This window comes from Otolemur garnettii, unplaced genomic scaffold, assembly GCF_000181295.1.
Source record: "Otolemur garnettii isolate 467f Iridium unplaced genomic scaffold, OtoGar3 scaffold00218, whole genome shotgun sequence".
In the NCBI taxonomy this organism is placed as follows: domain Eukaryota; kingdom Metazoa; phylum Chordata; class Mammalia; order Primates; family Galagidae; genus Otolemur; species Otolemur garnettii.
In genome coordinates this window covers 1200954-1213094 of record NW_003852613.1, presented here as the reverse complement: position 1 = coordinate 1213094, position 12141 = coordinate 1200954, and the positions used below count along the sequence as shown (strand labels likewise).

At 52.0% G+C, this 12141-nt stretch overlaps 1 protein-coding gene across 1 annotated transcript in view; it reads left to right on the top strand.

Moving 5' to 3' along the window:
• CLTCL1 (clathrin heavy chain like 1) overlaps positions 1-12141 on the top strand; it is a 141502-nt gene that overhangs the window by 114387 nt on the left and 14974 nt on the right. The window contains 5 exon segments of the mRNA XM_012812677.2: positions 2418-2604; positions 3546-3738; positions 4247-4404; positions 8889-9053; positions 9543-9650. Of these exon segments, the coding sequence (XP_012668131.1) occupies positions 2418-2604; positions 3546-3738; positions 4247-4404; positions 8889-9053; positions 9543-9650 (811 nt within the window).

Here is a 12141-nt window from a genome sequence, read left to right as displayed (position 1 = left end):
AAAAAAAAAAAAAAAAAAAGAGTATACATATTTATTTAAAAAACACACCAATCCTGCCTCAGCCTCCCAGAGTAGCTAGGACCACAGGTACCTGTACCTGGCAGATTTCTCTACGTTTGGTAGGTCTGGGCTAACTCTTGCTCAGGCTGGTCTCAAACTCCTGAGCTCAAACAATCCTCCAGCACTCCAGAGTGCTGGAATTATAGACATGAGCCACCACACCCAGCCCACAAAGAGGTTTTCAACCACAGGGACAAAATGCCAGAAATAGTCCAGTTGCTCCCAAAGTGAATCATAATTACCTAAGAGATGGGCAGATGTTGGAAAATAACTCTTACTCTAACCACAATTACTATACAACTAAATTAAGACACGATGATTTTGGCAAAGAGATAGAATTAAAACAGACCATTGTAATAGAATAAAGGTTCCTGGAATATACCCATGTGTATTTATGACAGAGCTGGCTAAACTGGAGGAAGGGGTAGATTTTTCAGTAATTGGTGTTGGGACAATTGGTCATCCATACAGAAAAAATTAAAGTTGGGCATCTTGTAACTATGAAAAGATTTAAATGTAAAAGGCAAGATTATACTATTTTAGCTTCTACACTGTATTTAGAAAAATATACTGGCTTGGTGCCTGTGGCTCAAGCAGCTAAGGCACGAGCCACATTCACCTGAGCTAGCGGGTTCAAATCCAGCCCGGGTGCACCATACAACAATGAGAGCTGCAACCAAAAAATAGCTGGGTGTTGTGGCAGGTGCCTGTAATCCCAGCTACTTGGGAGGTGGAGGCAGGAGAATTGTTTGAACCTAGCAATTGGAGGTTGCTGTGAGCTGTGATGCCACAGCACTCTACCCAGGGTGACAGCTTGAGGCTCTGTCTCAAAAAAAAAAAAAAAGAAGAAGATATTTATGACCTGAGGAAAGCATAAGCCAGTCACAAAAACCATAAACCTTTAGTAAAAAGCCAACAGGACTGTGTTAAACTAAAGAACTGTATCGTGAAGATGATAAAGAAAAGGGAGGTACAGCTGGGCGAAGGAATTCACAGCATGACCAGCAAAAGTGGGGTGTGGAAGATGAAATGAGGGAAAACACTAGCATAGTGGAAACCAAGCAGAGCATTTGGTTTTCATTTTTCTTGTTTGTTTATTTGTTTTTGTTTTTGTTTTTTAGACAGAGCCTCAAGCTGTCGCCCTGGGTAGAGTGCTGTGGCATCACAGCTGACAGCAACCTCCAACTCCTGGGCTTAAGCGATTCTCCTGCACCTGGCTATTTTTTGGTTGCAGCCGTCATTGTTTGGTGAGCCCAGGCTGGATTCCAACCCACCAGCTCAGGTGTATGTGGCTGGAGCCTTAGCCGCTTGAGCCACAGGTGCTGAACCCAAGCAGAGCATTTGAACCGGCCCTGTGGGGAGAAGAAAGGCAGGAGGTGGGCCCACGGCAAGATCTCAGCCGCATCATCTGTCAAGGAGACACAAAATGAGGATCTCTGTCATTTTTGCCTAAATTTGCCTTGATGAGGCCCTGCTGTGTAGTGCTCCGTGGAAGTAGTGAGAACGGACAACTGAGTCTTGCCCTGGTCCTCGGAGAAAGCAACCACTCTCTCACTGTTGCTTATGATATTAGCTGTGGGCTACTCTTTTTCTTTTCTTTCTTTCTTTTTTTTTTTTTTTTTGCCTCAAACTATGCACTCTGTTGCCTTAGCTACAGTGCAGTGGCATCATCACAGCTCATGGCAACCTTGAACTCCTGGACTCAGGCAATCCTCCTGCCTCAGCCTCCCAAGCAGCTGCGACTGCAGATATATATATGCTGCCTAGTTCTTTGCATTTTTGTAGAGACGGGGGTCTCCCTATGTTGCCCACGCTGGTCTCGAGCACCTGGCCTCAAGCAATCCTCCTGCCTCTGCCTCCTGAGTCACTAGAATTACAGGTGTGAGCCTCTGCATCTTGGTCTGACTTGTTCCATGTTTTTGAATAGACTGAAAGAAAAATTGTATAAAAATGCATTAGTATGGTCAACTAACAAAAAAGCAACATTAAGGTCAAAAACATACAAAACTACCTATATTGCTTAGTGATGTTGTGGATGTGATGAAACTAAAGAATTGCAAAGAATTGTAGAGACGCAGTTGTGAAAAACAGGTGACTCTGAAGTGGGGGCCGCAAAGGGGCTCCTGAGAAGCCAGAGCAGCCCTCAGTGGCTGACACTGTTCAGACTCCCTTCCCCTGCTCACCCAGGGCTTCCTGGAGAGCCCACGTACTTCACAAATACTCTGTTTTCTATTTGTTAGAGTCTTGAATGTGTACATTAATTACTTTTTTAAAAATTGAGGGTTTGGGCTACGTGACCTGCCAAAAAGTACTTCTGTAGCCTTCATCCTATGGTGCGCACTGACCACCCCTCTCCTCAGGAATCTCCAGAACCTGCTGATTCTGACCGCCATCAAGGCAGACCGCTCACGTGTCATGGAGTACGACAGCCGCCTAGACAACTATGATGCCCCAGACATGGCCAGCATCGCCCTCAGCAGCGGGCTGCATGAGGAGGCCTTCGCCATCTTCGGCAAGTTTGACGAGAACACCTCAGCAGTCCAGGTGGGCTGCTGGGCACAACCTGCTGGAGGAGCCCCCTCTACTGAGCCGAGCTCCCCTCCAGCCCTGGTGTATCAGACCCTGCTCATCTCTGCTCCTCCACAGCCCACCGGCTCCTTGTCCAGCTGTCAGTCCAGCAGCTCTCCTGGACCCAAGTCCTGCTGTCACAGGGGCCCCAACCCTCTTTGCCACCAGGCCTTCTCAGCGGGGGGCTTCCTGCCAGCCCTCCCTGCCTGTCCTGCCTTTCACCTCCCCCAGGAACTCCTCCCTGCAGCCATGTCCCTTTCTTGCCAGTCCATGAGCCTTTTCTGATTCGTGTTTGCAAATCAGCTGAAAGCCACGGGACACCTCACTGTGACTGCTCTCACCATTTTCTCCACTGCCCTCCTCTTCCTTTCCCGTTTTCTGCACCTGCCGGTGACACCTCTGATCTGGAAGCCCTTCTCTTGCACCCACATGTAGGCTCTAGCCTGGCATTGAAACAGACCCCCTCTGCACAGGGGGCTGCTGCCACCGCTCCTCCACGGCCACATGTCAGTGTGCGTCACCGCAGCTCAGCAAGCCTGTTTCTGCCTCCTGAGCAGTCTCATTCCCCACAGCTGCCTTATAGGCTCTGTGCTCGGTTGAGCTGTCTCTCCTTCCAAGCTCATGAGGAAGTCCCATCCATGTCCTACCCTGGCCCAGAAACTTCAGCCAGAAAGCTCCATCCCCTCATGCCTCTTTTCTGGATCGTCTCCTCTTTGTCTGGTGTCCCCTCCCACATGACAGCTCTTACATCTCTCAATTCATTCACCTGAGAAATATTTAGCACAGAATTGTTTTGCACTGAATCAAAATGGTCGTGCAACTTGAGGCAGAATAGGGAGCCAAGCAAAAGTCTCTCTGTTCCTTGGAGCTGGCCAGGTATTGAGGAGAATGCACGTCCTCTCTCTCATTGTCCCTAGGTCCTGATCGAGGACATCGGAAGCCTAGACCGAGCCTATGAGTTTGCAGAGAGATGCAGTGAGCCTGCCGTGTGGAGTCAGCTGGCTCGAGCCCAACTCCAGAGAGACTTGGTGAAGGAAGCCATTGACTCCTTCATCAGAGCGGACAACCGTTCCTCTTGCGTGGAAGTTGTGCAGGCGGCCAGCAGGAGCAGTGAGTGAATCATCTTTCTGTGGGGCTCCACTTCCCACGTGTGACCCTCAGAGTCTCCACGTACTGTGCACTCAGAGATAGCAGGGCGCTCATCTCTGAAGCTTTCCAAAAGGGTCTGAGGAAATAATCCAGCCCTTCAGGTTGCCCTGGTTCTCTTTTGCGCACTCAGGCAGTTTAAGCACAGCAGATACTACTATTGTGGTAACATTGAGCTCAGCGTCTCAGACCCAGAGTTTTTTGGAGACCTGCTGCTGTTTCTAGCTGACTGTGGCCCCGGCCTCTCCAGGGCTGGAATAAGCAATCTGTCTGCAGGGCAGCCCTGATGTGGCTCAGCCCCTCACCGGCTCCCTCCTGGGATGGGGCTCTGCTCTGTGGGCACAGTGGAGGCCTTCTAGACATTGCCTGGTTTGAGTTCTCAGGCATCTGGCTGAGGACACAAAGGGAGAAATTGAGCCCATGATTGAAACTATCAGCTCTGAGTTGATCCGTCTTTATTTTCTGTCTTTAGACAACTGGGAGGACCTAGTTAAATTCCTGCAGATGGCCAGGAAGAAGGGCCGTGAGTCTTACGTAGAGATAGAACTTATGTTTGCCTTGGCTAAAACCAGCCATCTGTCTGAACTGGAAGATTGTATCAGTGGACCCAACAACGCCCATGTCCAGCAGGTAGGCTGTGTCCCCAGGGCTATGAGCTGCCATGGTCTGGCTGAAGCCAGGGACACTCCTTAGAGCCGAGCAGAATCATGATGCTGTGCAGTCATGATGGGAAGAAACAAGCTGTGCGAGGAATTAGGAACCACGTTGGGGGCGCTGCTGGAGAATGCAGAGCTGCGGGGTTTCAGCTTCCCTTGTCTGTGCACATCAGAGTGGTCCTCCTAGAAGAGGAGATGTGAGGACCTACATGTAGGTATTCTGTTCACCATGAGGAAAGAAAGCTAACTGTTTAACTCAGAATTAGTAATAGGATGCATAAAATATAAAAACTAATAGCTTTCTCAGATGTCAGCCGTGATCACATGATTCAGTGGGGAAGGAAATGTTCCTTTCTAAATAGAAATAAGGCCCAGCTCGGTGGCTCACGCCTGTAATCTTAGCACTTTGGGAGGCTGAGGTGGGAAGATCACCAGGAATTTGGGACCAGCCCAGGCAACATGGCAAGACTTTCTCTCTCCAAAAAAAAAAAAAAAGAGGCCAGGTGTAATGGCTCACGCCTGTAATCCCAGCACTCTGGGAGGCCGAGGCAGGTGGATTGCCAGAGCTCAGGAGTCCAAGACCAGTGTGAGCCAGAGCAAGACACTGTCTCTAAAACTAGCCAGTTGCTGTGGCAGGCACCTGTAGTCTCAGCTGAGCCAAGAGAATCACTTGAGCCCAAGAGTTTGAGGTTGCTGTGAGCTATGACACCACAGCACTCTACCCTGGCTGACAGAGTGAGATGATAGATAGATAGATAGATAGATAGATAGATAGATAGATAGATAGATGAAGAAAGAAAAGAAAGGCCTGTGGTCCCGGCTACTTGGGAGGCTGAGAAGGCCCAGAAGTTCAAGGTAATAGCAGTGAGCTGTGATTGCACTACTACACTCCAGCCTGTGCAACAATAACAAAAAGGAATAAAACCAAATTGTTAAAATAAACCTTAACAAAGAAGACTATTAAATAAAAGAAAGATCTAAATAATCGTGAAGTCGGCGTGTGGGTGAAATGTTATCCCTGGAGAACCTTGACAGAGGTGACGAGGTGATAGTGTGTATTCTCACCCTACGTCTACGTCAATTCCAACACCCTTCTTGAAAGAGCACACAATTCATGGAAATAAATAGCACTAATGTGACTTTGAATTTGTTTATTTCAAACTAAGTTCCAAGTAATTGTTGGAAATAAATTAGGTTAAAGTTTAGACAGGAGTTAAAATGCCATGGAATTCTGTAATCAAAATGAAATCCCAGATGAAAAAATTAAAACTGTAAAAATTGAGGGGTTTTATCCTTAATAAAAATAAATTTAGGCCAGGTATGTTGGCTCACACCTGCAGTCCCAGCTATTTAGGAGGCTCAGGTGGGAGGATCACTTGAGCCCAACGGTTCAAGGTTGCAGTGGGCTATTATGACACCACTGCTCTCCAGTCTGGGCTACAGAGCAAGACCCTGTCTCAAAACAACAACAACAACAACAACAAACAAACAAAGGATAAAATCCTGGCTGGTGATAGAAAAACCTTTCAAAATTAGTTCAAGCAAAGTTAAAAACTTCATGCCTAGAAAACTTCCTAAGACGAGAACAGCAGACGACTCTCGGATGTGGAATGGGCATGTTATTTTCCTATTAATTGCCTGTGTTTGAAAAGTTCTTTTTTAATCAGTGACCATACACCCATGTAACTTCCAAAATTTTGCCTTTAAATTAGAAAATTAATTAAAATGATAGGAAACAAACCCTTTCCCCAAACCTCCCTCTGAACTAGTAACAGGTTTCTCCAGAGTCTGTGGCAGGGCAGGGCAGGGCAGAAGCTCCGTCATAAGGCTGGCTGGGCAGGCCGAGGGCCTATTGGGCTCTTTGCCTCTGTGTTGGTGGTGGCCCCGAGGCCTGGCTGCCCCACGCCCCCTGCAGTCCTCCTGCAGCCTGGGGGCCCAATTCAGCCCACTGCCCACACAGATGTTGTTTTCCCTGTGTTTCCTTTAAATTAGGAGTCACAAAAAGTGCCCTCTGTGGTAAAGACCTCACTTACATAATCATCACCAGAGTTTTGTTGAGCATCAGCTATGTACCTCAGTAGGGCTGTGGAGGAGCCAGATTTCTGCCCATGTGGATCCCAGGACCCATGATGATATTGCAGCGTGTGAAGTGGCGAGTGTGAAGGAAAGAAGTGAAGTTGGGGGTGAGGCTGGGTGTCCCAGTTTCAGACAGGGCCCCTGGTGGGTGCTGAGTCTATACCCCTCTGGGAGGAGCCCCAAGAACAGAAAGCAGGTTGGGTGCAGGGCCCCGAGGAACACTGGGTGTGTGCAGGGCAGGTGGCAGCTGGAGAGATGTGGGCACTGGTGGACATGGGCCCAGATCTGTGGGTCTTCATCAGCACTCTCGCTGCTGCCCTGGGGACACTGGAGGAGTTTGAGCAGAAGAGGGACATGGTCTGATCACAAGTCAGGAGAAACCATCTGGCTGACATTCCAAGACCAGAGTGACAGCAAGGGTACAGCTACAGGCACAGAGGCCAGTGAGGGGCAGGACCGTGCAACCGACAGTGGGGGGTGAAGACCAGAGTGATAGAGAGGATAGAGCGGCAGGCACAGAGGCCAGTGAGGGGCAGGGACGTGCAGCTGACAGGAGGGGGTAAGTAAAGCATAATCTGCTCCGATGTGTCTTGAGGCAGAGCTGATGCTGTGAGAGGAAACCAGCGAGGGCAGGTCGTGGGGCCTGGGGGTTCTGTGTGGAGACTGCCTGGGGGTCAGGACTCATGTTTGTTGGCTACCACGTGGCTCTGTCCAGCTGGACATAGGAGTTCGGCCTGGGAGAAGTCCAGACTAGAGATGTTCAGGGCCGGGCTTTGGGGTAGAGGGGATGCCTATGGCCCCTACCCATGTGGGAGAGCATGGCAGGGGTATAGGGCCAGAGCAAGAGGGTGCAGACAAGACTGGGGCCTCCAGAGCCAGGCAGCGGGGAGAGGTGGGAGGGAGGTGGGCATCTGTCTGGGAACCAAGCATTGGCCCTGGCAGAGTCGGGCAGAGGCCCTGACGGCAGCAGGTGCAGAGAGGAAGAGTCAGGGCAGCCTCACAAACACCTGACAGCTTGGTGAGATGTGTGCTCTGCAGGGGGGTGGGGAAGAGGCGGGCAGCCCCAGCCCAGTGAGGAAAGAGTGAACAGGACTGGTTTGGTTCTAACCTGGGGAAAGTCACAGTGGTTTGTTGAGCTCGTAGGCATGGCTTCATAGAGGGCAACACTGACCCCGGGCAGAGGGCAGGGCCTTGTGTTCAGGGGGGTTGGCCTCAGTGGCATCCTGGTAGCTTCTTCTGATGACTTCTGTCTTCTTGGGAAAATGAAGGACACTCAGCTTGAAGAGTTGTTGGAGGTTTGGGGCAAGAAGGGCTATCCAGCAGCTGACAGGGAGAGAAGCCACATATTAGAGAGAGAAGGAGGGTGGGAGTGCTCCCAGCCCCCTGAGGTCAGTGGTCAGGGTGTGGGGCTCTGCTGTCTCTGTGTGGCTCCGAGGCCGCAGGTGTGGAGTGTGCAGAGTACTGGTCCTGGGAAGAACTGAGAATAAGCAGTAGGGTCCAGGGTGAGTGCCAGGAGCCAGCAGGCTCTACAGGCACCAGCTGGGCACTGGCGCTGGCCGGATACAGACAGGGTGGCCGAGCGATGGGAAATTGGCCAGGTTGCTGGACTGGTGGGGTTTAGGGAGTCAGGACAGTGAGCTGGTCAGGAGAAGGGTGCTGGGCAGACAGAGGGTACTTCTAACGGTTGGTCCCAGAGCTGACCGCTCTCGGCCAAGGTCTAGCGCAGGGGTGCCCAACTTGTGGCCTGTGGGCCATGGGCTGATTCTTTGAGGACTTTCTGATAATCTGTGGTGTCAGATATTACAAAAAGGACACACGGACCTGTCCTTGCTCACTACCTGCCATCCGTGCTGTTTGTTTACTGTGGCCCGAGACACTCTTATTCTTCCAGTGTGAAGCAGAGAAATAAAACGTTGGACACCCCTGGTCTGGGGTATGGCCATGGCACTGCCTGGCTGTTGTCAGGAGCAAGATGTGGTCCTGAGAGCAAAGGACTCAGAGGAAACCAAACAAATGGTCAGAGGATACGAAAGATTTATAAATGGTGTCAGGAACTAGGGCTGGTGGGTGGTGCCTGACACAAGATCCATTACACTGCAGAGCTCGGCTCCTAGCCCAGCCCTGGGCTACAGGTCTGGGAGGGAACAGCCAAGCCTGAAGTTCCGGTGTGCAGGGCCAGGCCAGGCGGGTGGAGGAGGCGTCCAGGGCTGGGGGCTCGCTTCATTCTCTGGTCTCTGGGCAGCTCGTTGCAGCTGGTGGGCTCAGAGGGAGGCTCACCTCTCCAGCAGGTCGGAAGTGGCTCTGCCCCCTGGGAACATCAAACCAGCCCTGAGAAAGCTCTCGCTGAAGATCGTCTCAACAGGGCTGCCTCATCATCCCCAGGTCGGAGACCGCTGCTACAAGGAGGGCATGTACGAGGCCGCCAAGCTGCTATACAGCAGTGTCTCTAACTTTGCCCTCCTGGCGTCCACCCTAGTCCACCTCGGCGAGTATCAGGCAGCTGTGGACAGCAGCCACAAGGCCAATAGCACACAGACCTGGAAGGAGGTAGGCGGACAGCATCTCCAGAAGCAGGCCTTCTTGTTGACTCCACACTCTTCCCAGTAGGATGAGTCTCGGTGCTGGCCTCTTGTCCAGGTGGGGGGCTGAATCTTCTGGGATAGCTCAGAGAACCTTCTGAGCTGGTATTTATGCTTGGAAGCAGAGGTCCGGAAAGACCTGTGTCAGACCAAGTAGCTCCTGGCAATTGCCTTGGTACCACGGAATTAATCAGTATTGTAAGCATCATCATACTTTAAAAACCCGTGTGGGCTGGGCACAGTGGCTCACGCCTGTAATCCCAGGTGGGGTTATTCTCTCCACGGTCTCAAACACCCCCGTGGCCTGCAGGTTATATATGGCACTGTCTTTCCCACACCCTCATGATCTGACTTTTTAAGCCCCATTTGCTGGTGTCTCTGCATTTGCAGCAGCGCCCTGTGAGCCCACTGCTATGGTGTCCTGCCCTGTGACGTCCCTGCTGACCCTCCCCTCTAGGTGTGCTTTGCCTGCATGGACGGACAGCAGTTCAACCTTGCACAGCTATGTGGCCTTCACATCGTCATTCACGCTGATGAGCTAGAGGAACTGATTCACTACTACCAGGTGACCAGACATCCTGTGCTGGCCGTGCAGTGGACAGGTGATACCTGAATGCTCCCCCAAAAGGGGAGTCACTCCCTTAGCCTGTGACCATCTCCATATTGCATCTGGACGTAAATGTATCTGAGACAGTGCTTCTGTGGGGAGCCTCCTTCCATGTGCCAGACAGCCATTCACAGATTAGAGTAGATTGGGTCTCTCCCTTCTCGTGTGTCACTGGGCCTTCAGAAGCCCAGTCAGTGGCCTGTCCATAGCAGACCCTCCATAATTTGCTGAGAATATGGTGCTGGCTGTGGCAGAGCCCAGATCCCTCCCCTGGTTCTTCCCAGTGTGCAGCCCCACGGAGCGAGCTCTTCTGGGCTGTGGGGACAAAGCACACACAAGGTGGGCACCTGGGGAGGGCAGGGCCTGCGTGGTCCTGGTGCAGCCAGGCTCTGCTCTGAGTCACAGTGAACAGTCCTCCAGGCGTTTAGGGGCCTGGACCTTCCCTGCTGTGGTTCCTGGAGCCCATGTCACATGGGGCCTGTTCGTCAGCACAGAGATTGGACTTTGGTCATCAGCGTCACTGTGGTGTGGCCGTGGACCGTGAGCCCCAGCCCCTCTCTGCAGGAGAAGTGGTTGGGGGGCTCACACCAGCTCAAGCACCAGAATGGTGTCCCAGGCTTAATGACTTCTTAATGAGAAATCTTTCCCACCCCAGGGGAGCTTAGCTAATAATGTATAAAGCAGAGAGGATGACAAACCAGTCCAAGGCTGAAATAGAACAATTCGTTCTCTCAGCAAGAGAGAGAAAGAGCACCTGCTGTGTACCGGGCATTATTCCAGATAACTGTGTCACTGAGAAAAACAGAAAACCCCCAATTCAGTTGAATTTGCATTCAGTGAAGTTGGCAGACAGGCAACACCCCCAACTTCCACAGTGTGCTGGAAAGTGATGAGCTGTGGGGCTCCGAGTGCCTGGGTAGAGTTTCATAAAGGGGCAGTCAAGGCAGCAGCAGTTGAGAAGTTGACATTCAAGCAAAGATCTGAAGAAGTGGATGGACATTTGAGGGAAGGCCAGGTCCTGAGGCAGGAGCATGCTGTGCATTCAGGAGTGTGCCGTGCCTTCAAGGCAGGGGCTGGGTCCAGAGTGGGGAGCAGGGAGTGCTGGGGGTGCTGCACAGCAAGGAGTGTAAAGGGACTGTGTTGGCTCATGTACTGAGAGCAGATAGGTGCCAGGGCCAGGTGGGCAGGCAGAGGGGCCTGATGTTAGCCAGAGAGCAGGTGGGGCTCTCGCAATGATCTGGGAGAGAAGGGACAGTGACCAAACCAGGTGGTGGTGACACCAGGGTGAGTACGGCCAGGCAGCAGGTTTGGGTGTGTATACTGTGTGTGCTGCCAGCTTGCTGCGCTGATGCACTAGGTGTGGGGTAAAGAGAGCAGTCAAGGACAGCTCCCTTTACTCATGGCTTGGACAAGTAGAAACGTGGCGTTGTCATCAGTGGACATGGGGATATGAAGGTGCAGGCCGTGGGGAAGGCAGAGTCGGGTTGTGCTGCCAATGCAGGGTGCTGAGTCTGAGCTGCCACCTGGCTGTTTAAGCAGAAGCATCAGGCAGGTGGTTGGAACCAGAGTCTAAACGTCTATGAAAGACGAGTTAGAGAAATAAAATGGGAGTTGTGACACTAGAAGGCCTGTGAAGACACACCTGCAGTCCCTGGGGGCGAGTGCGAGACCCAGTGTTCACCCTGTGTCGCCTGCAGGGGCGAGCTGAGGAGGGGAGGAGCAGCCTGTGCAGGGAAGGAGACCCAGAGAGCACCCAGCTCCCAGTGCCCCGGGAGGCCGGCACAGGTAGCAGGGCTGACGCCAGGTGGGAAGGGCTGAGAGCAGCAAGGCTCAGCCTGACTGGTGGGCTATAGAGAACAAGGAGAGGAACAGGGGTGGAGCAGAGGGGAGTAGAAAAATGGGATGGTGGCTGGCAGGGAGCACAAGGTCAAGAGGAGGGGTCTTTGGGGACAGGAGAGTCAGCAGGGCCTTGCTGGAGGCTGTGAGAGGGGGATATTGGTGCACAAGAGAAGGGGCTTCCCAGGGCAGTGGCCTTAGTTGGTTGGTGGGTGGGGGAGCTACAGGTTGGGATGGTTCCAAGAAAGCTGAGGGGCAGGTGCCACAGTGGCGTGGGGGAGAAGAGAGAGGAGTCCTCTGTGGGAGGAGGACGGGAAGAAGAAGAGCCAGGGGGCACTTGCAGGGCTGTGGTCAGGCTGAACTAGCTGTAAGCGGATGTCTGCTCTCATCCAGGGTATGAGGACATGGCCAGGTGATGGTGAGGACAGTGGAGTGACAGAGTCAAGTTAGAGTCAAGATCCCAGGAGTGAGCTGTGGACACAGACATTGGAGTTAATCATCCTTGGACTCTGTTACCCCATTTCCTGTTTTGCTGTTTTTTTTTCATATCTCTTTTCGTAAAACACTAACTTATACTCAGAAAGCTGCAGGCATGGGCGGCCCCTGTGGCTCA